Here is a 26,705-nt window from a genome sequence, read left to right as displayed (position 1 = left end):
TCTGAAAATGCAACCTTCAGCCTGGTCCTATAAAATGGGTGGAGGCGTTCCCTCTCTCCCTCCCCCTGCCTCACACACAGCCCCTCCTCTCTCCTTCCCCATGACCCCCATGCATTGCAGGATGTGTCCTCAGTCGGTGAGACAGTTCCTGGGCTTTAGTGCAGATGTTTGAATTCATAAATGAAGGAGCTAGGCGTGATCACCTGACTCAAGATGAGCTAAGGAGAGTCTACCTTCCGGGAATGTGGGAGTCAGAGACGCCAGGCAACCTCTGCTGGCCTGTGGGCCCGGCACAGTGAAAAGACAGCTAAACAACTGGAGACGACTGGGTGGGCGAAAGGAGGGACAGCCCGTCTGGTGAGATTGGGGACAGCTGTGGAGAGAAACGGCCATGCCTCCCAGAGACAGATGGAGAGACCGAGGTTGCCTCCTGTTGTTCTCCCCAGCCTGGCTGCCTGCGGGGCCAATGGCTTCACTCCTAGAAGATAATCCTGCATCTTCCCAGTGTTCTAAGCTCCTCTTTGGCACAAGCTCCAGGGTTTCAATTATTTTCAGGGAGAAAACCTCTCGTGGAGACAAAAAGGCCTGTTCTTTCTGCTCTGTTCAGACACCCTCAATGTCATTAGCGAGTTCTGCATCTGTAGATGAGGCTCTTTAAAATGTGACTCTGATGGCCTCGTTAAAGGGAAGCCTGAAGACCTGATAGCTCATATTTAGAACCTCCTTGTTAAAAGTCCAAATAAAGAGAGATGGCCGCACATTAAATAAAGTCCCTTGACGTTCCCATTTTGAGGTGACACTTCGTCAGAACTTCTGTCTGCTGTGAGCGGAGGGGTCTCATCCTGATGGAAGAGCATGGCACAGCTGATGAAATGATGGTAAGTGGTGCTTCCAACCGCCCCAATTAACACCAAGGCCGACCAGCTAAGTGGCTGCAGAGCTGTGCCACGGCGAGGCATATGCTGTTACATCCATGGGCCCGAACAACTTCTATCTATAATTTATAGCTTTTGGTTCATTTTCTTCGCTTCCAGTGGATGCCAAGTTATTTATTCAGTAGCCATTAGCATGAAGTGTTGGAACATATGCTGCCTTCTTCCAGCTGTTAAGTGCTAATACAGAAAAGGAAAAGACAACTGGACGGAGGCTCTAAAATATACTGTCCAAGCAGCTGGACCATAACCGTAGTGACTCTGGTGCCCGTCATTAGTGACCAACACCAGCTTCCTGCTAGTGTGCCGCCTGATGACACTTTCTACCCATACCATTGCCCTCTAAACTTTTATAAAACTAGACGTGGTGGCTTATGCCCATATTTGAGGAACTTGATGCAGGAGGATTGTCATGAACTTGAGGTCAGCCTGGGCTGCAGAGTGAGTTCCATGCTAGCCTGGACTACAGAGTAAGACCTGGTCTTATAATAACAAAAACAGCAAAAGACAGTGCAAAACTCAGAAAGGATAAAAAAAAATACCTTTAGCTCAATAAACTTTTTTTCTTTTTGATTTTGTTTTGTTTTGTTTTGTTTTAAGAGGGTTTCTCTGTGTGGCCTTGGCTGTCCTGAAACTTGCTTTGGAGTAGACTGGCCTTGAATTCATAAATAACCTCCTGTATCTACCGCCCAGGTGCTGGGATTAAAGGCGTGGGCCACCTCCTCCAGGAGCTCACTAAGTTATAAAGGCTACATTTGTTTTATAATTGTCATGTTCCAGACTCTAATGTAGAGCTAGGAATACAGAACAGCACAATTTTAAAGGTGCTCAGAGCTTGAACAAATTCAACAGTAAAAAGCTGAAGTTTTAGCCTCTAAGATTGAGAAGAAGGGGAGGGTGTCTGCTCTCCCTTCTGTCTAATACAAGGTTAACACCACCAGAGCACCAGACAAAGGAAACTAAGGACATTCTCGCTGGAAACGTGGAAGGAAATGGCCTGTGTGTGCATGATGGGCCCCTGCATATAGGAAATTCCAGAGATTGCATGAAAAGCTTATGGAAACTCAAGAGAACCATAACATCAAACCCAAAGGATAAAGTACTTAAGAATTAACTTGGGAATGGAGTAAATGTGAGACTACAAAATGTTCCTCAAGGAAATTAATGAAACTTCAAATAAAGGGAAGAAAATCCCATTTTGCAGGTTGGAAAACAATATTATTTAAGATGTCAATACCATATTATCCAAAGTGAGCTATAGATTTAATGTCTCTACGAAAACAGCCATGACTTGGTTTGGGCAAGAAATAGAAAAGATAAACTTACACTTAAAGGGAATGATGAGAATCTCTAATTGGCCAAAACAACCTCGAGAAAGATAAATCCAGTGGGAGACCTCACACTTGGGATGTCAAAGCTTGAAACAAAGCTACAAGGCTGTAAAACAAAATACTCTTTTCTGGCTGCACTGTGAAATAGCATAGCCACTTTAGAAGACAGGCGGCCATTACTTAGGAGACAAATGTACTCTTACCACAGTATCGGGCAATTATATTTCTTGGTGTTTATTCAAGTGAGTTGAAACAATGCCCACAGAAAAACATGAACACAAGTGTTTATGGCCAGGTCCGTCTTCTTCAGCAGGTAAATAGACTGTGAGACGAGACACTATTTGGTGCTAAAGGGCCATCAGCTTTGGGTCATGACAAACTGTAGAGGAAGCATCGTGCGCACTGCTAAAAGGAAAGGGCAAATCTGAAATGGCTGCATAACGAATAGTTCCCACCGTAAGACACTCTACGCAAGACATCTATGGAGGTGATACAACCATTGGTAGATGTCAGAGGCTGGTGTGTGTGTGTGTGTGTGTGTGTGTGTGTGTGGTGGAGGTGGGGATGAATACACAGAGCACAGAGGATTCTCAAGATAGTGAAACTATGTTTAGGCACTAGAGTGAAGAGCATGGGTCATCGTTCATCCCCCAAACCCATAGATCATAATACGCCAAGAATGTCCATGGACACGCAATTGAATGAGCTCACAAAGCACCACACACTCAAAAACACACCGTCACTTCCACTACTCTCTTAATGACTTAGCAATGTGTGCCCAGTGCCATGAGTGTAGTGTCTCAGCCCTCATGGCGGCAGTCTTATAAGAAAAGCAGCACCATGAACCCTGTTTAATAGACTGAGGACACAATGCTTTGCAAAGATAAATGACTTCCTCCTGGTCACAGGGCTAGTAAAGGCAGAGTTCAAATCCTGGTCTCCTGGATTCCAAGACCCAAGCCAGGCATGGTGGCATGCACCTGTAAGCTCAGTCCATACTCCGAAGGCAGAAGGGTCAGGTTTCTGTGTGTTCAAGGCTGCCCTGGTCTACATAGCAAATTCCAGGTACACAGTGAGACGATCTCAACAAAACAAAACAAAAAACTAAACGTGGCTGGCAGGATGGCTCAGTGGATAAGCTCTTGCCACACAAGCCTGGTGACCTGAATTCCATCTCTGTGAAACCATCCTGGAACCCACATGAAGGTGGAAGGAAAGGATCAACTTCACCAAGTTGCCCTTTTGTCTCCACATGTGATCCATGGCATGAGTACCCACACACACCATTTAAAAAGACCTGATTCCGAGACCAAACACCTGAACACTGGACATGCTTGGATGTGGGTCCTCAAGGGTTTGTGTGATCTCAGATTGGAACCTCCAGTACTGTGAGCTCAATTGTGGGGGGCAGAGAGGTACATGTGCTCACAGAGAAGCAGCAGAGGAACCAGGGGTGTTAAACACAAGGAGAGGGCTGTTCCTTCAAAGGGAGGAATGCATAATCTGATGCCTGCCCAGAAGGCTGGGAGCGGAAGTGGTTACTAGCCCAGTTGACCTTTGCACTCTGTGTGGCTGAGAGCATACTGGACCCTTCCTCAGACCATTATTATCATGAGCTCATTTTTCTCCGTCAATGTACAGAACTCATTTTTTTTCTTTTCTTTTCTTTTTTTTGGAGCTGGGGACCGAACCCAGGGCCTGAGCTAAATCCCCAACCCACTACAGAACCCATTTTTATGGGAAGTGTTACATGTACTTTACAAATAGTTTTGATGTAGTTATGTCTGTTTTTTATTTAGCTTTCTTTGATTCTCAGAGGGATATACATCCCTCTGCTTTATTGGACACATGGGATTAAATCACCAGGAAGTTTTCATGAAATTGTGTTGTGCTTAAATGTCCTAAAATAAACTTCTTGGGTCAGACTCCTGAAGTTTGAGCCAACACTGGCTACGGAGTCTTGCTGGATCCCACTGCCTTCTTGTCTCTCACAGATTATTACTCTGCAGGTTGTGGTGGCCGCGGAGACAAGCCTTCATCTGCACTCAGTAACTCCTCCTCTTTTACAAGCAACGCGCCTTCAGTATTTCATTGTAGCAATACAAAGCTGGCTAAGCTACCTCTACACACCACATTCTGAACTAATCATCACAGTCATGTATTGCGCCAATGTAAAGTACCATAACAAACCTTCCCTCGCCTGTACAATAGCTCTGACGCGGGATACACCAGGAAAGACCCAAAACACACGTCCAAAACAGGCTAAAACAAGAGCTGGAGCTCTGAGTATATTTGTGTTTAAGGAACTGATGCCAGGGTTTCTCTTTTAATGACCCAAAAGGTAGGTTCAAACTTCACCTCCCATGGTTTCCCAGAATGAGATTTCATGGCTGCTGATGGTCAAAGAAAGCAGAATTCTCATTTCTGCACTTTGTGGACACTTTTATTCACAAAGCTCCCATGCAAACAGAAACTCTTTTCCTGACTGAGAATAAAAGTGTAGGCATGTTACTGTGCAGTGTGCGAAGATTATCCATGTATTATTCAGATGCTGGCATCTACGTCTCCATATTTGGTTACCATCCTTATTCTGAGAATCTCCTGTCTCAGTGCTGTGTACATTGCTCCCCAGTTATTCCCTGGTTGCTCAGTCAAGAAGCTGATCAGCCAATGACTGAGCTGGACTCCCTCCCAGCCAGGGGAGGGGGCAGAAGAGAGAGGAAGAGGGGATTCGGCCACAAGAAGGGCAAGAGAAGACATCATGGAAAAACACACTTGAAGCCTAGAGAGCCAGACCAATACTAAAATGCAAGTATCTCGGGGATGTTGGCTGGGAGGTAGCCAGATTAGCTTAGAGGATTAGACTAGATCGATGACTGCCCAGGTATTGTGCAGTAAAGCTTGGTTATATAAATCGAATAGTCGCTGTCTTATTCATTTGGGATCTAGCCAGGAATAGAGAAATACTGCAGCTTTTAAAACTAGTTTTACATAGAAGTGGGAAATACACTTTGATATGGGCAAGTACATGTGCGGTACATAGGAGAAACCATCCAAACCAGTGCTTTAAACGGATGACCCGAGGGCTGGAGACATAGCTCAATGGTTAAGAGCATGAGCTCCTTTTGTAGAAGACCTAGGTTTGACTTCCTGCACCCACATGGTTTCTCACAGCCCCTTAACTCTGGTTCCAGGGGATCAAATCCCCTCCTCTGCCTCCACAGGCACTGCACACACATACATACAGACAAAACCACATATAAATAAAAAATAAATATAATCCCAGAGTAGCAAACCCAGAAATGGAAGACAATGTTGATCTCTCTCTCTAAAGGTTGTGCTCTTTGCTTCTACTAAGCTAGATGGGCTAACCTGTGTCAGAAATGAGTACCCAGCAGTATGGCTGATACCTCAAGGAAGACATCATAAATGTGCTTAATATAGCTACAGCCCTGGCATCGACTTTTAGGTCTGATATAAATTATGTGAAACCCAATGAACAGTACCTAGTCACCTTTGGCTTAATTGAAGCTTGCCTTCTCTACATGGCTGTCTGTGATCCAACATGCATGTTGTGTATCCTATTGACCCAAACCCAGTGCATCTTCAACAACTGGCCAGAAAACCTTATGTTCAAAATCGGGGTGACAGGAATGATTAGGATCCTGAGGCAGAAAGCCCAAAGGATGAATCCCATAGACGTGAAGAAATGCATGGTCCCACTGTCTCTTCCTTCCTCCCACAGTTCTTTGCAGCTATGGGGCTGCCCACTGAAGCACCCCTATCCTCTCTGTAATAAGTGTCTTTGTTTTGTATGTCTGGTTTCATTCTCTCGTTGGGCTCATCTCATTCACACATCTCAACCCAGCTGTCACCTGGCCACTGTTCTCCTAGACGCTGTCTATCACCACTGTGGCCGTTCTCAATGACAGTGTTCAAGACCCAGCTAGAAAGAAACCATAAAAGCCATAACAAAAGAATGTCACACAGGAAAAATCAGGAAAGGACTAAAACTTCACCCTTCACCTTCAGGAAGGAAGCTGACTATGGGCTGGGAGAAATCTGGGTCCACTTCCCATCACTGTGACAAGTACTTGAAATGATGAATCTTGAGGAGAAGCAGTATTTATCTTACCTCACAATCATGGAGGTTTCAGGACAGGGTTGGCTAACTATCTTGCTTTTGCACCTGAGGTGAGACAAGCACCTTCACAACAGGGGGAGCATGGTGAAGCAAATCCATTTGTCTCTTAGCAAGGAAGCAAGAGAGATCAGGGTACCTATCTACAATCTCTTTGTCTTAGTCAGGGTTTCTATTCCTGCACAAACATCATGACCAAGAAGCAAGTTGGGGAGGAAAGGGTTTATTCAGCTTACACCTCCATTTTACTGTTTCATCACCAAAGGAAGTCAGAACAGGAACTCAAGCAGGTCAGGAAGCAGGAGCTGATGCAGAGGCCATGGAGAGATGTGTCTTACTGGCTTGCTTCCCCTGGCTTGCTCAGCTTGCTTTCTTATAGAACTCAAGACCACCAGCCCAGGGCTGGCACCACCCACAATGGGCTGGATCGTGCCCCCTTGATCACTAGTTGAGAAAATGCCTTACAGCTGGGTCTCATGGAGGCATTTCCACAACTGAGACTCCTTTCTCTGTGATAACTCCAGCTTGTGTCAAGTAGACACATGAAACCAGCCAGTACACTCTTCAAGGGTAATTCCAGATGGGCTAGGCTGCGCTTCCACAGGTTCCACCACTCTGCAGTAAGGCCAAGGGCTGAGGTCCAGGCCTTTCCCACGTGGCCCTTGGGAGACAGTTCAGAGCCAACCTACAGTAACTATCAAATCCTGAACACTGCTGTGTGTGGCGGCCAAACATAAGGTCAAAGCAAGCCCTGGTAGAGGAAGGCCAGCCCAGCCCAGCCCAGCCCAGCCCAGCCCAGCCCAGCCCAGGTCTCTGCCACTTGTATCTCATCTAAGGACACTGTCATCCTCCCAGACAGCAGAGAATGGAGATGATGGGCAAAGACATCCAGCTGGGTGACAGATCACACAGCCCAGACTCTGGGGAGCCCGCACTTGCAGACGAGTCCCTCGCCTGGAGTCTGAGAACCTGGCTTCAAATCTCAGCCCTGTCAACTGTGGTGAGCTGTGATTTCATCATCCGAGAAAGATGAGCGGCGCAGTGTCCCTGGAGTGCCTGCTGGAGCGATGAAAACAGCCACTCAGGGGAAAGGACGCCCCTGACACAGGAGCCTGGCGCATAGTAGGAGCTAAATTAGCCCAGTTAGAGACACTGCGACCAAGGCTCCCTGGCTGTTCTTCCACTAATGAAGTCCCCTGGTGAGAAAGACTGAGAGGGAGCCTCCCTAGCCATACCTGATGACAGACAAAGGAGAAGACGCCCCTCCAGGAGTCCTCTGAGAAAACCACAACAATGAATCCTGGTGGCTCTGGTTAAGAAAACTGAACCAAAGAAGTTGGTGTGAGACCAGTACGAGGTGACATTTGTGAGCATCAGAGAAGTTGGGCAGAGGGCAGAGGGCAGAGGGCTGAAGGCAGAGAGCCCTGCATGCCTAGAGCTCGAGGCTCTGGGGGACAAGGCTGGAGAGACTCACAGGGCTCCCTCGTGGCCCACTTCAATGCTGAAGTCTCCTAGGCTGTCTAAGGATTGAGCTTGGCTCTGCAGGCGCAGCCTTGCTGGAGAAAAGGAGAGCTGGGTTAAGGCAGATGTGAATGAATAATCGGGAGCAGACGCCATGAGGAAGCCAAGCGGCGCTGGGGGAAGAAAAGGGGGCCAGTGTGGTGACGGGACCGGGACCATAAACAGGCATGTCCTGGGAAGAGGAAAAGGCAAGTCACCGAGGAGCTGGGGTCCAGAGGAGCTAGGGTCCAGGGCAGTCCCAGGTTAGTTCCTGTATCACCTCCCCCAGGATACGAGCTGCTGAGACTCCCGAGGAGAGGCTCTCACGTGGCTGACTGGTGCTCCCGGAGAGGCTCTCACGTGGCTGACTGGTGCTCCCGGGGAGCCTTCCAATTTAATAACAGTGCGTCTGGCTCCGGGGTGTTTTCCCTTGAACACAACAATTACTCACCCTCTAATAGAGTCAATAAATACAGCCTGAGGATGGTTAAATTAACAACCTTTTACTGCAAAGTGGCAATTCTTGTGATCTACGGAGCCCCGTTCCTGCTCACCCCTTCCTTACTGTAGATACAGTGTGGCACTCCGGGCTGGTGCGCCATTCATTGTTTACCAAGTCAACGCCAAAGCACAGGGTATTTATATTAAACCCATTTGTTCTCATTCCCTCCCCCCTTCACAGCTGGCGAAGCTTTGGGGGCAGGTTGGGGGTGGGGGTCTGTCGTCAACCTCACTCTTGCTTCTGGACCCAAGTCTTTCAATAAGATCAATACTGTTGCCAAATGGTGTGAGTGCAGGGAGGAACCCCGTCAGTCGTCAGTCGGAGTGGGGAGATGACCCGGGCACCGTCATGACATCAGCCTTCCCCTCAGGATACCCACTGTGCCGTCTACTTTCCCACCCACGAAGAATCTTATTAGCAGTGATTATATTAAGCAGGAGAAAAACATCCACAAACTTCCACAGCAATTTACCTCTTGGCTTGCGGTTTTAATTAAAATTCCAGTTTCTTTAGCAAACGGCTCTGGAAAGATTAGTGATCAACATAGCCCTCTGTTTTCCTCCACATTCCGATCTATAAGGGTGACACAAACAGCAAAATTTCCATGCTAAATATATTCAAGTCTGTCGGATCATAGATCCAATACGAGGGATAAACTCTAGCGTGACTCAGGAGCACCCCGGAAGCCATCTCTCTGTCCCCACTCCCACACAGTGGCCTGCGTCAGCTCACTGCTAAGTCCCAAATTATTGAGTCTCATCTTCACCAGAATGTTAAATGTGTTTATTGCCGGCAATGGAGGCCAAGCTGAGGGACCTTCCACCTCAGAAGCGCTTTCCTCCCTCTGGGAACAGCTTCATCTCAAGCCATGCCTGACACCTCTTAGCCAGAATCCACGCTGGCTCAAGACTCCCCGGCAGAGGCTTCCAGAAGAAAGCTGCTCTGTGTGAGGACTGAACAGACTGGAATCCCTTAAAGTCACTCAGCTTTCTAAGAAAGCAAATGGGAGAAGAGAAAGAGAATGAGGGAGAGAGCCTTCTAGAGATCAGTCAGCCATCCAGTCAAAACAAAAGGCTGGGGTTGGGGATTTAGCTCAGTGGTAGAGCGCTTGCCTAGGAAGCTCAAGGCCCTGGGTTCGGTCCCCAGCGCCGAAAAAAAGAAAAAAAAAAAAAACAAAAAAAACAAAAGGCTGTTCACCTGTCTTTCCCATTCCTTGTGGACCTTACCCTCTCTCATTCTGGTTTAATGGATGCCTGCTTGGAACAGAGCCCATTCCCACACAGAGGGCTCAGGACAGAGTAGCCAAAGCATCCAGATCATAAGAAACCACTGGCTTCCATTGGTGAGAGACCATGGATCCAGAATCAAGGCAACCTAAGTTCAAATCCCAGACCCACCACTTACAGATAAAACATGGCCACTTCATGAACCTCTCTGATCCTCAGTCTGCCCATCTGCAAAGAGTCCAATTAGCTCTGCTTTCCAGAATATTCTTAGGAACACAAGATAATGGAGGTGGTGGCTTGACAGTTGGGCCCTTAACAGATGTTGGTCAACAAATAATAATGAAACAAGGAAATGTACAGCTTAGTAAGAGAGAGATGATGTCGGTGCCAATAGGAAATCAACAGTTATTAAAGGTGTTCTGTTCTGTTTTAAAGAGAGAGATGCATGTGAAGAACAAAACCCTTTCCAGTGAGACAGTGGATGGGACCACAGGTATGCTTTTACCTAGAGGTACGAGGGTGGCTGGTGGACTGTAATATGCTGAACTTTATAAACAAGAGGTTGTTCTGGGAGCTGTGGGAACTGATCACAAGTTCCAGAGAGGAGTGCAGACCTTGCATTCTCTGTCACCAGCTGGAAGAGTGGAGAACCATGGAGAACCGTGAGTCAGGGGTCCACAGGCCACATTACTAACTCTAAACATTTTAAATGACCTTTTACAGATGACAGAAAATATAAGGGGCTTCCAAATTGAGGATGGGAGAGGTGGGAACAGATGGGGAGACAACTCAGACTGTCAAGTACTTGCCAGGAGGACCTGAGTTTGGATCTCCAGCTCTCAAGGAAAAACAGGGTGTGGTTATGTGTGTCTGTAACCAAGGTAACAGGGATGGGGTGAATACAAGCAGATCCCTGGGAGTTTACTGGTTACCAGCCTAGTCAAATTGATGAGCTAGCTCCAGGGGAGTGAGAGACCCTGCCTCAAAAGATGAGGTGGGGAGCCACCAAGGAGGTAGTGTTGACCTTTGGCCTCCACACACATGTGCATACATGTGCATACACTTGCATGCATGTGCTCACAAACATGTACAAAACACTCATACCTACACATACTTTCACACCTGCACACACACATATGTGGATATGTGTGAAGAGATTGGAGAAAACACAGATCCCTGCATCCGTGTCAGCATTTCTTCAAGTATTCAGTAAGAAACCATCCCCAACGCTGCTATCAGCATGGACTCTGGGTGGCTGCTTCCTGTCCCTCTCATCTCTGGAAAAGGCCCATGCATGTGGATAGATAGCATTTTTATTGTTTTGTTTCCACATGGCCTGAATTTGATTTAATTCAGCAGCTTCTTCCCCAATGAAGATGAAATACATCATTGGTTGCTTAACGGCCCTCCCTGCAAGGAGGCCTTTATTAAATAGCAGGCATACACCAGGCACTGAGGATGGGAGCTGTGCACAAATCTCTTCCCATCGTGCTGGGCAGACAGCACTCAACTGCCTCCTGGGCCTTCTCCTCTCCCTCTGAAAGGACACTCAGGAGAGAGAGGGCTTTGCAGCCTGAGGCAAACATGGGGGAAAACCCTCAGTGGCTGGAGGCCCGGAGAGGCCTCTTTGGGGTTGCCCCTGCTCATCAGAAAGAAGGATAGAGATCTCTGAAAAAAGAGACTTCCTGGACTGGAGAGGTGGCTCAGCGGTTAAGAGCACTGACTGCTCTTCCAGAGGACCTGAGTTCAATTCCCAGAAACCACGTGGTGGCTCACAACCATCTGTACTGAGATCCGATGCCCTCTTCTGGTGTCTGAAGACAGCTGCAGTGTACTCATATATAATAAATAAATCTTAAAAAGGAAAAAGAGAGACTTCTCTCCCCGGCCTCCCTCGGCATAGCCCAGGGCAGAACAGAATGTGCTTGGCCCTGCACCAAGCAGACCTGGGTGTATATTCTGCCGTTTGCTCATTTAAACAGACTGGGCACGGATCTCTTGGTCAGTCTTGCTTCGGACATTTACTGTGGGGCATGGAGCCAAGGGCAGATGCCTAACTGTCACAGAGGCTCAATAAAGTGCTGAGTGACACTGTCCCTGCTCTGTGCTGAGGTCTCATGCCTTGCTCTGCCAGTCTCCACAGTTGGCTCTGTCACCAGATGTCACTTTAGTGCTTCCTTGCTGTGTTCCATTCTTTAGATGTTAGACTAGAGGAGACCATGCACTCAGTCCCTAAGGAGGATTTACCCACTCTATCCACCATCTCACCCCTAAATACACCTCCACACACAGCCAGAGGGGCTTTCTGGCTTACGGGTCTGGTTTTTTTTTCGGGCACTATGGTATGTGTCTCGGGCCAGTTCATGTCACTTTGCTCTCATATCCTGTGCTTCAGATGGAGATGGCTGCCAGCAGTCTCCTCCCCAGTCCCAATACCCTGGTGCCACCTCAGCTCTATTCTGATAGCCACTCTCCCACACCCCAGCCTCAGCTAGAGACTCCTTCCTCCCAGCTGAAGCCTCCCCCCTTCTTCCTCCCTTACCTTTACCTCTGCCCTTCCTACTGGGTCTCACAATAGACCAAGGCTCCCGGAGGGACAGCCCCTACAGGGGAGGAACCACTGCATTGTTTGCCCAGGACTCAGAGGGGTCTGTGGCACTGAAGTCAAGCCTGAAGAAATGTTTGATGGGGGAAATGGAAGAATCATTCCTGCCAGTACTTATCAGAATCTGATTCTAGACTGTCGCAGGCACCATGTGTGGAACATGAGGATCCAATAAGAAACAGGAGTGAGTGAGATACACACGGTCGGTCCTTGCACTAGTGAGTTGAATTTAAAGTCTGCTGGGGAAAGAGAAAATTCAACAAACAATAACAGTAAAGCGGACACATGCTGTGGAAGGGAGGCCCTGAGAAAGAGCATCTAAGGCAGTCAGGTAAGTCTCCTTTGGAAAGTGAGGTTTTAGCTCACACCAGAAGATGGAGGCGGTGTGGGCCAGAGGAAAGAGCAACACACTCTAAAAATAGCAACGCACCAGGAATCAAGACCCGAGCTGATTCCATTATCCAGAGCACAGCAGGAAGTGGGCAAGAGGCCAAAACTGTAGAAAAGACCATGCACCGCACTCACCCAGGAGCCTCCATGTTTTTAACACACATTGCCCTCCTGTCCCCTGCTGCATTTCAGCGCCTAGTATGGGCTCACTGTCCGTGCGTCTCTTCTCGACATGCTGTTTCTGTGCAGCCTTTTTGGTAAGGTTTGGAATTTTCTTGGTTTAGTTTGGAGGAGGGGTCTCCCCACATTTCCTAGGCTGATCTTAAATTCTAGGCTCAACGGATCCTCTGCCTCGGCATCCAGAATAGCTGGGTCGTGGGCTCAGGCCAGAAAGGTCAGCTCACAATATTTTATGTTTAACTCTGCAGCGCGAGGCTTACGAGCAAAGCTATTATGTAGTATTGACGTGCTGTCATAATAAGATGATTTGTTGTTTTAAACGAACATCGAGAAACATTCCATCTTGGTAAGCAAACAGGTGGTTTTTCCACTTGGGGGAGTCGATATTTGTAAGGAGGCTTTTCTGGCAGAGGGCAATCAAGTATCTTATTCTAACAGGCAAGTTTGACAAGTTTGACAAGCAGGAGACCCTACCGATCTAACAGCAGCCTGTTTTTCTAAACACAGATCTGCTTTTCAGGTGAGAGGTGGCTTGGGGCCACACTGGAAATTCATGGGAAATCCCTTGTAGAATCAGCGCAGTAGTTACATTTGAGATTTTATATTGCAACTCAATCATCCTCTGTTTACTTCTGAATTCCAAGTTCGAATCAACAAGTGCTCCGTTGTGATACAGCAGGGTATTATTAATAACCAACATCAACCTTTTAATAGTGGATGACTCTAACAAACTGGTCAATAAATAGTATATTGGCAAGTATAGTTTTCTGTAAGACAACTGTGGTCCTGGTTTAAAGACCTTGGGGAACAGCTGATATTCAACCCATATTTCCTTAGTGATAATAATGGCTTCCCAGGCCACGGGGTTTAAGCTGCTTGTCTATTCTTTATTTCCCCTCACTTTCTAGACACGCTCTGCTCGCTCTGACGGAACACTATTGCATAGACTCCGCGCCTCGGTCCTCGGTGGCCATATGAGGCTTGTTAAACTGTCACATGGCAGGGACCATTTGCCTCTCCCATTGGTCCCCAGACACAGAACACCTTAGGAGTAGGGAGTTTTCTGAGCCATAACAGCCATTAGTGGAACAGCTTTGCAGAGTGCCGAGAGACTCGTAAGGTTTAGTTGTCTCTCAGAAATGTCATAAAAATTCAGGAAGACGATAAGGCTCTGTGCGAGCTCTCTCAGACAGCCTGGGATCCCTGATAAAAGGACAAGTGCACAAGCTGAAGAGAACTGTGATCGTGGAACAGCAGCTGTGAGGGATGGAAGGCCGTCAGAACTCTCAAACAGCCGGCTCTTTATTTCTAGCCGGAGCTTGGCCATGACAGAGATGGGCATGAGCACGCCACCTGGATCTCTCTACGTCATCTGCCTTTAGAGAAAAAAGCATCATTCTGAAGGTAGTCCTTGAAGCTGCACCAGATACACGAGGGTTCAAGCCTGCCATCGCCTCCAACGCCTCTGCCCCAGGCACCTGCAGATGCATAGGACAAACTCCGCTCCACTGAATGGCTAGCAGTCCAGGGAAACAGTCTCAGTCCATATTCTTCTCACCAGTCACCATCCCATGCCAGTGTCTTAACCCTGACTCAGCCTACAATAGCATCCTAGCCCACTTCTCTGCCTGGAGTCTGCCCTGTAATCCATTCTCCACGGCCAACAGTCAACTGAGTCTTGTTCCTGTACACTTAGGCAATGGCCTGGCCATGTACTCTGGCTTCTGAATGCCTACTGGCATGGTGAGAACCAGAACAGACACTCCCATACAAGCCAGGACCCCTGAAATGCTGCCTTCAGTAGGTGAACTAGAGGAAACCCTGTTTTGTCGTGGCTTTGGTGAAAGCAAGGAGAAGTAAGAGGGAAAAGTTTCCGTCAGGATGCCTACCATAGCATTTCCTGCAGAAGAGGCTAGAGACAAGATTCATACTGTGTCTAGAGTTTAAAAAGTACAACAAAGACAAACACAGTCACATGCACATACATGCATACACACACAATTAGTATTAAATGTTGTGGTTCACAGAAGCCTCTGCAGGGCCACACAAAATGAAAATTCTCATTTTTGAATCACACCGCAAAGAACAGCCAGAGATTTAAATCCTAAGCACAGATACACATCCAACAAGACTTGAGACCTCAGTTCCAAGTCCAAAAGAGAAAGATAGCAAAGGGAGACTGGAAAAGAGAATATTGCAAGAGAAATGGGCAAGAACTTTCTAGAATCGATAGGATGGCGACCCTCAGAAAATGGGATCCTCCCCAAATCCTCAGCAGAACAAAAAGGAAACCCCCTTTCCTGGAAGGGCTTCAGCGACTCGGGAGACACCTGGAACAAACAGAGACTTTTAAAGTACCCAAAGGAAAAGCCTACCCAGCCAGCAAAAGGAAAAAGACTGCCGACTCGTCTCAACAGCAAAAGCGTGAGAAAAGGCACATCTTCCAAGGAACAGGATCATGTGACCAACAAGACAGAGCCGTGTGAACTGTATGCACCGCAACACTATCCCCCAAGGATTAGGGAAAATAAAGATAATTTTTGGTACAATAAAACCTGATAGAATTTATTACAAATAACACCTCATTAAATTAATCAAAGTAGGGGCTGGAGAGATGGCTCAGCGGTTAAGAGCACTGACTGCTCTTCTAGAGGTCCTGAGTTCAAATCCCAGCAACCCCATGGTGGCTCACAACCATCTGTAATGGGATCTGGTACCCTCTTCTGGTGTGTCTGAAGACAGCCTCAGTGTACTCATATAAATAAATAAATAAATCTTTAAAAAAATCAAAATAAAATAATCAAAGAAAATGGCAACTGTGGGTAAATTCAAAAGACACCAAGGCTCAATAAAATAATATCCAACTTTTGAAGTTGTAGAAAGGATAAAATAACAAAAACATCGGCTACAAAGGCATGTACAAATATGGCCTGAGTGAAGACTCCCCCTAAGGTCACCAGTTGCTGAGGGAGTAATGGGACAAGCAAGAAGGCTCAGTGGTTAGTGGTGCTTGTTGCCAAACTTAATGCCATGAGCTCGATCCCCAGGACCCACGTGGTAGGAGAGAACAGGCTCCTGTTAGTTGTCCTCTGACGTGCGTCATAGCACGTGCACAGCCACGGGCATACATACAAGCAAACGGTCAGAGAGTGGTGGCACACACTTTTTATTACCTGGGAGGCACGGGCAGGTGAGAATCTCTGTGAGTCCAAGGCCAGCCTGGTCTACACAGTGCGTTCCAGAACAGCCAGGGCTACACAGAGAGATGGACGGTCAAAGCTACACAAAGAAACCTTGTCTCAAAACAAGAACGACAACAACAACAACGGCAACAACAGTAACAATAACAATGATAAATAAAGGAGCTGGAGAGATGGCTTAGCAATTAAAAGCAGGAACTGATGTAACAGAGTACCTACCAGAGCTCTGCTTCCAATACCCACATCAGACGTCTAACAAATGCCTCTCACTCCAACTCCAGGTGACCCATCACCCTTTCTAGCCGCAGCGGGGATTGTACTTAACAAGCAGAAACCCACACACAAATACAGACACATAATTAAAAGCAGGAACAGTAACCTAGCCAACTGCCTGGGGCTGGTGAGGTGATAGGTTCAGAAGAGAGCTGATTACCACCACTTTATTAGACCTGCATGATTCTTAAAGAGTTCTAAAACCTACCCTACACCCATAGATAAATGGTACCCCTCATCATAGAAGCTTCTCTTTACAGAAAAGGGAGACCATTACAGAAGACCACAAAGGTCAACAGACCATGGGGAACGCGGCCTCAGTGGATATACCTACACCACAACTTCTATACCTGAGGCTCAGGGAATACAGCAGGAGGGGGTGGGAGGTAGAAAGATTGTAGGAGACAGAGGACCCGGAAGTCTGCTGTAAAACTTTGTTGTTTGTTTTTATGTCTGTGGCTGTGCACATGCTCTGATGCTCTGCCTCCTAGAAATGACAGGGGAGCTGTATACATGATATCACAACCATATGACCTAAACAGTGACAGCATCAATAGACATACTAACACAGAAGAGGGGAATCTCACAGGGGCCCAGCCCTAGACAAAGAATTACAGGTAACTACTGACTGCTGAGAGGGGGAGACTTAGCCTCTCCCAGGGAAGAGTCCCAACTGGTTAACCAATACAACGTGGTCAGCCCTGGAATCCTCTAAGCCCTGAAATTGCACAAGCAACAAAAATGACTCAGTAGGCTATATTTGTGTATTTATACTCCCGTGCGTGCGTGAGTGAGTGAGTGTGTGTGTGTGTGTGTGTGTGTGTGTGTGCATGTGTGTGTGTGTAAATTAATAAAGAAAAAGAGGTCATCTATTTGAGGAGAGGGACATAGGAGGAGTTGGAAGGAGGGCCATGGGAGAGGTTGGAGGGAGAGATCACGGGAGGGGTTAGAGGCAGGAAAGGAAAGGATGTAAGAGATACAACTGTATTTAAATTCAAACCAATAAATAAATAAAACTTTGGAAATAAGAAAGCTAAATCTTTTTAAACATTAAAAAGAGCATTGTGACCCTAGCTTTAAACTAGATAAAATTACATGCATGTCAAATTTTCTAGCATGAAGTTTTATAAGAATAAAAATAGAATGTGTAACTCCCTGTCTAGTGCAGCAAGAAAATGGGGAAAGAAAAAAATAACAAAAGATAGGAAACCCACAGTTGCTGGGAATAATATTAGCATAACTCCAATAAACGAATACATCAGACTCGAAACTAAAGCCGTAAACTATATAATGCAGTTCCCAATGAATTGAATGCCATGTATGAAATATTGCATTCAATAACTAAAGGACGCACTTTTTCTCAAGCGCTCATGGAATATTTATAAAAGTTACTGTCTTCATTACTTTCCTGTTGGAAATGATGAACTGGCTTTCCCCAGGACAGACGGTACAGCATGGGGGACAAACACCCGTATTCCCCAGCTTCCTCACGGATGATGGGGTGTGTTCAGATGTCAGAAGCAGGGGTGGGGGTGGGGAGGTGGAAATGCCTGCTGGGATTCACTCCTCAACTCCTAAACTGTGGCAGCTCACAAGCCCAGGGAAGCACACGTGTCCAAGCCGCTGAGGACACAAGGTACAGAGATGCTCTTTCAACCCTACGGGGCAGAAACACAGCCATGTTCTCTCCAGCCCTAAAAATGGCACTCTGGGAGCAGTCACAAGGAGGGGGGGGGGAGGCCCAAAATAAAAAAACAGCAAGCGTATGCACCTGTTCACGTCATTGACGTTTGTTATAAAATGTAATTCAGATGTCAGAAATGCATCAGAGAAGCTAAGCCCACCGTCATGTGTTCAAAGTACCAAGTGCTTGGGAATGGATGACAATCTTCACAGCTATGCTCAGTTTTAGCGATGAGGAACCTCTTCAGAGAGGAGAAGCAGCTTGTCTGGGATGCAAAGCCATGTGACAGAGGGAACTGTCAAATCCATCACACGCACGAATACGCGTGCGTGCGCGCGCGCACACACACACACACACACACACACACTCACAACCCTGGGCTCCATCCCCAGTGCTGTACCGCCACCCCAGGTCTGCCATCTGTCATACCACTAGAGCCCAAATGGAGCAGGTACATGTGGGTCACAAATACCTGTGACACGAAGAATGGTCCTATGTGCTTGGAAAAAGCCTAATCAGCAGACTGACATTTCTTTTCTCTTCTAGTTAATGAAATGGATCAGAGACGGAGCACACATACAGACCAATGTCTTCACTGCCCCATAGAAGGAAGGGAGCTCCAATCGAAAACCAGCAGTGTGCCCAGCACTGGGCCGCGGTCATGTCTGCGCCTTCCTCTGTGCCTCTCACAGACACTTGACGGGGCAAGTGTCATCACAGCTGAAGGAGCAGACACTCAGAGGGTCCGTACAGAGTCCACACTCTAAGCAGCTAATGGCAAGGATTTTAACCCTCAGCCACCTGGTCCTCCTCCTCGGAGCAGACAGTTGAAAGAGACCAATTAGTTTTACAATATGCTCTTCTTCAGAAATAGATTTCAAGGGGGAAAAAAAAAAGGCAAGGGTGGATTTTTCCATTCAATGTGAGCTGACAGAAAACCAGGATCCAGAACTGCCGGCAAAAATGAAGGTACGGGACACACAGTATGTATTCTGCACCTTTAAAAGCAGCCTCAGGAAATACCACACCTGCTAAAGAAAAACTTAATGTGCAGTAGTTACAGGCCCTGAGCATGAACCCTGGAATTTACTGTCTTGAAGGGGCTCTTTAAGAAGTTAATCTGGATGTCGAAGCTATTACATCTATTGTTCAAAGACCAGCCGCGGTGAATTGTGATTTCTCTGTGATGACAAGTTTAACTAGCAAAGGGGAAATTCTGGTGGAGTAGACGTTAAAATAACATGTCTGCTGAAGGAGAACATTTGATGGAGTGGGGCATAAACTATTCTCAAGTATAATGCTCTTTTCAAAAATATGACATAAATTGTACTATCGTTGAAACTGGAAAGGGAGGGAGGGCAAAAGCACCCTGGTTTTCATTTTGTACTCTGCCTTTTCCCAGAAGGACTCCAGAGAGAGATGCAAATTGCTAGCATTATAACATTCCACAGAGGAGCCACCGGAGAGCCCGGGGATGGCCTCTGTGCCTTGGCGAGACAGGTCTTGGAAGGAGTGGGTGTTGAGTGTTCATCTGCCAGACGGGGTGTGTCTAAGCATGCTTTATTTTAAGTGCTGCTCGTAATATGGCTCTCCTGGCTCCGAGTGACTCTGCTGTCATTTGAGAGTTGCAGGTTGGATAGGGAAAAGGAGGGATAGAAAGTGGAGAATTATAAAACACCCGCAAAAGGGGTATTGGAACACTTCTGTCTGCTGGTAAGCCTGATTCTCTTGCTTAGATTCTGGGCCTGCTTCATTTCTCCAGCCTTTACCCAGGAGTAATAATGGTGGGGGTGATGGCCTGGTTCCTTGCTTTTTAGCAATGGAATAGCAAAAACAATTGTTTAGGATTGTACGCTGCTGACAGACTCTAGTCCTGGATGGCTCTGCCACTTGTCACCTATGTGGCATTGGGCTAGCCCTGTACCAATCTCTCTCAAATCTCAATTTTTTCATCTTCATCTTTCCTGAACTGGAGATGATGAGAGATGGCATCTGCCTGCGGTTAGTGTGAGGAAGAGATAAAGAACCCACAGGAAGTGTCCCAACCACTTGGTTTTCTTAAATGTTTTACTGCAGTTAGGGGTGTGTATGGGTGTTTTACCCACATGTATGTCTGCCCCACAAGAGTGCCTGGTGCCCGGGGAAGTCAGAAGAGGGCATCAGGACTCCCTGGAATTGACATTGCAGTTGTGAGCCACCATGTGGATGCTGGGAATCAAACCCAGGTCCTCTGGAGGACCAGTCAGTTCTCTTTAACTGCTGAGCTATCTCTAAAACCCCGTTCATTCAGTGTGTGTGTGTGTGTGTGTGTGTGTGTGTGTGTGTGTGTGTGTGTGTGTGTGTCCATGTAGAAAGAAGCATGCTTGTGTGGAAGGCAGAGAATAGCTTACAAGGATCAGTAGTCAGTTCTCATCTTCCACCACGTGGGTCCCAGGAATCACACTCCAGGTCATCAAGCTTGGAGGCAAACTCTTCTACCCACTGGGCCATTATGCCAGCCCTTCAATTCACTCATTCATTCATTCATTTATTCATTTTTATGTGCATGGGTGTTTTGTCTGCATGTATGTCTGTGCACAGTGGTCAAACAATGCTGACAGGGGTCAGAAGAGAACATTGGATCTACTGGGACTGGAGTTACAGTTGTGAGTCTCCACAAGGATGTTGGGAATTGAACCTGGGTCCTCTGGAACAACAGTCAGTGCTCTAAATTACTGAGCCATCTCTCCAGCTCCTCAATCCACTATGCATTTGCTTTTTAACTTTTGATGCTGTCTTGGAACTCAATCTGTAGACCAGGCTGACCTTAAACTCAGAGATCTGCCTACCTCTGCCTCCCAAGGACTGGGATTAAAGTCATGTGCCACCATGTTCTGGCCTCAATCCACTCTTAATGAGTACCACTAAGTACTTGGTACCATACCTAGTACATACACCTAATAAAAAGTATTTCACATGTTACACGTGTTAAGACAGTCGTGTGCATATGCTGAAGATAGTCAGGGACCTTTCAAAGACACTCTGGAGTGTCTGAAAGAGAGTTCCCACTGTAAAAGCTCCAAGGGTGAGGACTATGCAAACCATTGCCAACAAATGTGCTCCCATCTAATCTCCCTGAGGCTGCATTCATGCTATGTCATGTCCACGGAATCGTGGCACCCATACACAACTGCTGTCTCCAAGGAAGGCGGCTCACACACTCACCATCTATTCTCTGTCTCGTGTCTTTTCTCCAAGGTCTCCTTTAATGAAGGCGGCAAACAAACAAAAACATGTAGGTGATGGGAAGAGAATTCTCTAGGGTCTCCAAATGTGAGCAGGAACCATCGACTTCGTCAGTGGTGATTTTTGGACATGTGACTTTCCTTTGCTAGCCTGGAAAACTTTGTTCACATCTACAAGTTTACAGAGCTGCGTACCGTCTGTGAATTTGCTCTTGCAGAAACAAATTGAAAACCTCTGTGGACACAGGTGTCCAGAACTGAGTGGCTGAAGACTTAACCATCAGACTTAACATGAGAGACGTGGGCAAAGGAAGCTGGGTTGACATACAGCCACAAGCTGCCAGGCAGGGCAGACAGGGATACAAACTTCTTGGCATGGTCTTAGCTGGCCGTCTGGTCCTTTCTGCATCTTTCTGCCCTCCACGTGCTCCCTGAGCCACCAGCATGTCACTCTTGTATCTGGGACCTGCTCCCCACTCCCTGCCTTGTCCCCACTGTGTGGGGTTTCCTTTGCCCACTCAGATCCCAGGCGGAACCGTGGCCATCTGTTTGCAGCTCTGTGCCTCTTCAACAGGAGCTCTTGTGCCACCAGGAGCCTCTTCTCTTCACACCGACTGCCGCAGTTTGCAGGCGAGCTGGGAACTGAAGCCTGGACTCAGGTCGGGTGGGTGTCTATTGCAAATGCTATCTCTGTCTCTAAGTCACTCTATGATCCGGCGTAAGTTAGCCTTCGTGGACTTCAGCTCCTCCATTTATAAAATGGATACAATAATGCACTTCCTGTAGTGGCGTGGTTAGTTCTAAATACTTGTCTGGTATTGAGTAGGAGCTGCAGGAGGGTTCGTTATTTCAGTCATCACTGTGGGTTTTAGATACACGTGGAACTAAAAAGAAACCGAGAAGAGAAGGGAATGTGTGCGCCCAGTAGCTGGGCACATTTCTGGATTCAAGGGCTCGCTAGCTCACAGCCCCCTGGGAAGTGGACCATGGTGGGAAGGTTCTCCCTATATACCTGCAGAGAGCAGGGGCATTTGCACTGATTGGTAGTCATGGCCTTCCTACATTTATGTTTTGTTTTGTTTTGTTTTGTTTTGAAACAAGGTCTTGCTATGTAGCCCAGCCCAGCCTTGAGCTTGTAATCCTCCTGCCTTGGCCTCCTGAGTCCTGGGATCAGAGGCATGTGCCACCACTCCTGGCTATGACCTCATTCTTTTCTGGGCTACCCACTCACCTCCACCAAAACCAGCCAACAGGATATCCCACAATCTTGAGCAGCACAGCTAAACATTCAAGGACCCCTGACATGAGCCACGCCCATCAACCGGCCCCAAGTTAGAAAGGATCTTGTCCAACACCACTCCCAAAAGGGATGAGAGACAGCCTAAGGAAGTTGTGTATTTGTGCTTTGTTAGTTCCAAGTTCATCTATATTACTTCTCATGCATTTGCTTTGTCTTAGAAGCTAAGAGTACAGCAATCAAGGATAAAGTCAGAAGGACTGGAAGGTTTCTGGAGGCTGGTGCTTCCAAATCCTATGTCCTGGTGCATCCGATGACATATGTGTTGTTCTACAAATGTCCCACTGTTCATTTGCTGGGTATCTCTGACAGGGACACCAGTCACACAAGTCATATGACCCCACCTTTAGGAATGGTGGCATAAGTCACAGTGAAGGCTTTTTGTTGGGAGTCAAAGACACTAGAATGAGCATCTTTACCTACATGTCAACACATTTTACAAGTGATAGAAGGCAGGCCTGGGATGGGAGGGGCGGTCAAGGCAGGGTCCTAGAAACTATGTATTCTGCTGGGCTCACTGATGTAAGGGTTTAACATTGTCATTTTGTGGTTACAGTGGTATGCTGGGAGCCTGAATTTGCTAAACCTACCCTTGTTATTCAGCTGAGCAAACAGGTCTGAAGAAGTAGTACAGCTAATAGACTGAAGATCCTTGGACTTCTGCAATGGCCTGAAAGGTTTCCCTTCAAGTCCTGTGACATGATCCGACCCTGGCTCCCTTCTCTCACCATGCTTGACCCCTCTCTGTGATCCAGCCAGCCAGTGCTGCTACAAAGCACTGCACACCCTCTGCTCGCCTGTACCACTCCCTCTATCAGAGACCCAAAGTCCACATCACTAATAACTTTGGCCAACACTCAAGACTCATTCGGGCTTCACTTCCCCCAGGGAGGGATACTGAAGTTGGCCTCCTCTGCCTCACACAGCACATAGAGACACTCATCACATGATGTGTTCATGCATTCAACAGATATTTATTGAGCAACTTCCATATGCCAGACAACTTCGAGTACAGCAGTAACAAAACAAAATGCCTGCCCTTGAAGAGCTTACATTCTGGTGAACAAAACAGACCATCAACAAATACAACACAAAGTCAGATAGAGAGGTTCATGCTACGAAGCAAACAGCGAGGGCTGGAGATGCTGGGAGCATCGCCTGGGAGACCTCTCTCAGGATGTGCTATCTGATCAGCGGTCTCAAGAGGTGATAGAGAAAGCCATGCACATAGCTAGGAGAGGAGCATTTAAGGCAGCAGCGGCAGCAGCAGCAATGGTCCTGCAGACATTGGGACTACTTACTGCATTTCATTCCCTACTGAACTAGGGACGCTTGAAGACAAGGGGACTTGAAGTGTGACTCCCTAGGCCCAGCACAGAACTCGGTATCAACAGAGTGGAAAGTTACAAAATAAGGGACTGAACCTGAGCTGGGTTGGCTGAGCAAAACCAAGTCTGCTCCCTGTCTCTTCTCAGCGCTGAGCTAAGCACAGGCGCTCACTGGCCACCTTAGTTCTTAGGCAGTTTATCCCTGGACTCTCTTCACTAGGTCAGCAGCACTGACGAGTCCGAGTTTACCTTCCTGGCCCGCCTATCTTTGGGCTGGACATGGGACTTTATCTACAGTTTAGACACAGTAGAACCGAGGCTCCCCAGTCCTCCACCTAAGGCTGAGGGGGCTCTGACACTTGGGATTGCTAGACCCCTCCACACTTCACTCTTGGTTCCCCTCCAAACCAAACTCTTCCACTGGGACATCAACATACTGACAATAGTGGACCTTCCTGCGGTCATCTCTCCACAGTCTCCGACTTCATTAAACCACTTCTACCACAGCATCAGCACAAGGCTTGGAACCTGAGCCCTCATGCTGTCTGCGCATGGAATCTTTAGCGCACCAAATGGCTTCTATGCTGTAAATAAAGTCAGCTGGCTTCATCTACTCGGTCAATGAAAATAGAAACCTCTTGGATTCGTTGGTGCTTTGCCCTGCCCGCCCCCTTAAAGGACTGAACTGAATTCAAGGGTGACTGATTCATCTCCTCAGTCATGCGTTCACCCCTACTTACTGTCACCTGCTACATCCCCTGAATCAGTGTCAGTGGTGGTGGTGGTGGTGGTGGTGGTGGCGGCAAGAAAGGAAGGTGATGAAAGTTAAGTTGTCACTTGCTGAAATCTTGTGCAATCACTAGGCACTAGGCCCCTAATAGGAACGAACTGGCTTCATTTTACCAAGGTTAACAGGGCCAAAGAAGAAAAGCAGCTTGCTCAAGGTCTCACGGCTAAGTCGAAGAGCGTAGTGAGGCGATGTCGAGTAAACCTGGCCCAAGAGTGGCACTCTAAGCACTAAAGTTTAGTAAACTTTAAATAAACATTAAATACGAGAGTGGAAGGTGGCTCCTGGCCCCGGGGCCAATGGAGGAGAAGACAGACATATAAACCAGGAGTTCGAAGAGGCCAGGGTTGCAGACATAGGGTTGCAGCTGTAGGGGGGCAGGGCAGGGACCAGCTGACCTGACCTGGGAAGTGGCTCCGGGGGCCAGGCCTCGGGACGACCCCCCTGTGCCCCCGTGCCGGAGCCTGCGGGCCTCACCTCCTTCCACCTGAGCTGGCGAAGGCTGATCTTCAGCGCGTCCAGAGAAGTGCGAGCCTTGGAGCTGTCCACGGTGACCGGCCGCACTGAGTCCGCGTTCCGCCGATAGCCCCGGTTCCGGCCCCGGGCCTGCACGAGATGGCTCAGGGCCCGTGCCACCGGCCTCGGCGGGTCCTGGGGCAGCGCGGGCGGCAGCCGGCGGACAACGCGGACATCTCCTTCCTCGGTCGCGCGGCGTCGCGTCGGGGTCAGGGTCCGGCCCACGGCCTTGGGCTGCTCCTCTCGCTCCGGGCGCTCGGGCTCCCCGGCGGCGCCCGCGTCTACGCTCAGCTGCTCTCCCTCCTCCGCCTCTAGCGAATCGGCCGCCGCCGTCTCGTCCGTCTCCCACCCGGCCGCTGAGTCCTGCTCGAGGCTGCTGCGCCACATGACGCTCAGGGCCGGTGCCGGCGCCACAGCCACCGCCGCCTCCGCCGCCGCTCCGCCGTCCCGGCCCGCGACCAAACTGCCGCCGCCGCTACCGCCGCCGCCGCCGCCACGCGCTCCCCGCCCGAGCCCGTTGCCATGATCTCTCAGGCTCCGGTTGACAGGGATAGTCGCCGCCTCGGGACGGGGCCCGGCAAGGGACAATCGCCTGCCGGGGCCCGGCGACCTCACAAGCGAGCGCGCCCACGTGACCAGGCCTGTCACAGAGGTGGCGGCGGCCATCTTGGAAGAGGGAAGAGAGCCGCTGAGGCCCTGGCGCCCTCAGAAGCCTCAAAGCTCTGAGCTTTCAAGGCCTGGCCAGGAATGGCTGATAGTGAGGTTGAGGGTGAAAGGAGTTGTTGCGTTCCTGTCCGGCTCCCGAGCTTGGAAAGAGAAGGACTTGGGAAGAGCACGAGACTCAGTTTCCCCAGTCCCACATACACTGGGGTAACTCCAGACCTACTACATTTATTGACTCTTTCTCTGTGAGTCTCAGACTGAGGCAGAAGACCACCTTTGTCAGGTTTCAGGTATCTCCCGCGGAATGAAGAAGCCCTTCAGATTCCTAAAAAGTGTAGAGGACAACACTTTTTATTATAATAAAAACCATATAGCTAGATGCATTAATCAACTCTTTTTATTACTTTATGTGTATGTATATTTTTGCCTACATATATGTATGTGTACCATGTATGCGCCTGATGCTGGAGGAGGCCAGAAGAGAACATCGGATTCCCCGATGGGACCTGTAGTGTGGTGCCAGGAAATGAACAAGCCAGCACTCTTTAACACTGAGCCGTCTCTCCATCCTCATTTAGTCTAATTTGTAATTCACAGTTCAGTAGCACTCGGTACGTTCATATCGTGATGCAACCATCTCTCCCGTTCATCTCAAGAACTTCCAATAGTGAAAGCATATTAATTTTAAGGGTCCTGGAGGAAAATGGCCCCTTCTCCATTCCTCCAAAAGTCTTGTTTCTTTGGATAGGAATTTCAGCGTGTGAATAAGCTGCCTTGAAGCCCACCCATAACTTCAAGGGCACCAGGCCTCCTTTGTAGGAGGCCTGGAAGATTTTCTTCAAGTACCTATACGAAGGGTCTGAGGTGCTTGTTTACAAAGTAGCATCTTGAACCCCCTCTTTCAGAAATTGGAGCCCAGACTCGGG

The 26,705-nt window shown here is 48.1% G+C and overlaps 1 protein-coding gene across 1 annotated transcript in view; it reads right to left on the bottom strand.

The window, feature by feature from the left end:
• The window catches only part of Ttll11 (tubulin tyrosine ligase like 11), an 83,671-nt gene extending 57,889 nt beyond the window's left edge, over positions 1–25,782 (bottom strand). Inside the window, exon 1 of the mRNA XM_032903181.1 lies at positions 25,078–25,782. Coding sequence (XP_032759072.1) covers positions 25,078–25,782 — 705 coding nt within the window. The remainder of the gene's footprint in view (positions 1–25,077) is intronic.
• Positions 25,783–26,705: the final 923 nt, after the last annotated feature.

The sequence above is a fragment of the Rattus rattus genome, chromosome 5, assembly GCF_011064425.1.
Source record: "Rattus rattus isolate New Zealand chromosome 5, Rrattus_CSIRO_v1, whole genome shotgun sequence".
In the NCBI taxonomy this organism is placed as follows: Eukaryota; Metazoa; Chordata; class Mammalia; order Rodentia; family Muridae; genus Rattus; species Rattus rattus.
Note: the sequence above shows the minus strand (reverse complement) of the source record. Positions and strands in the feature narration are given on the sequence as shown.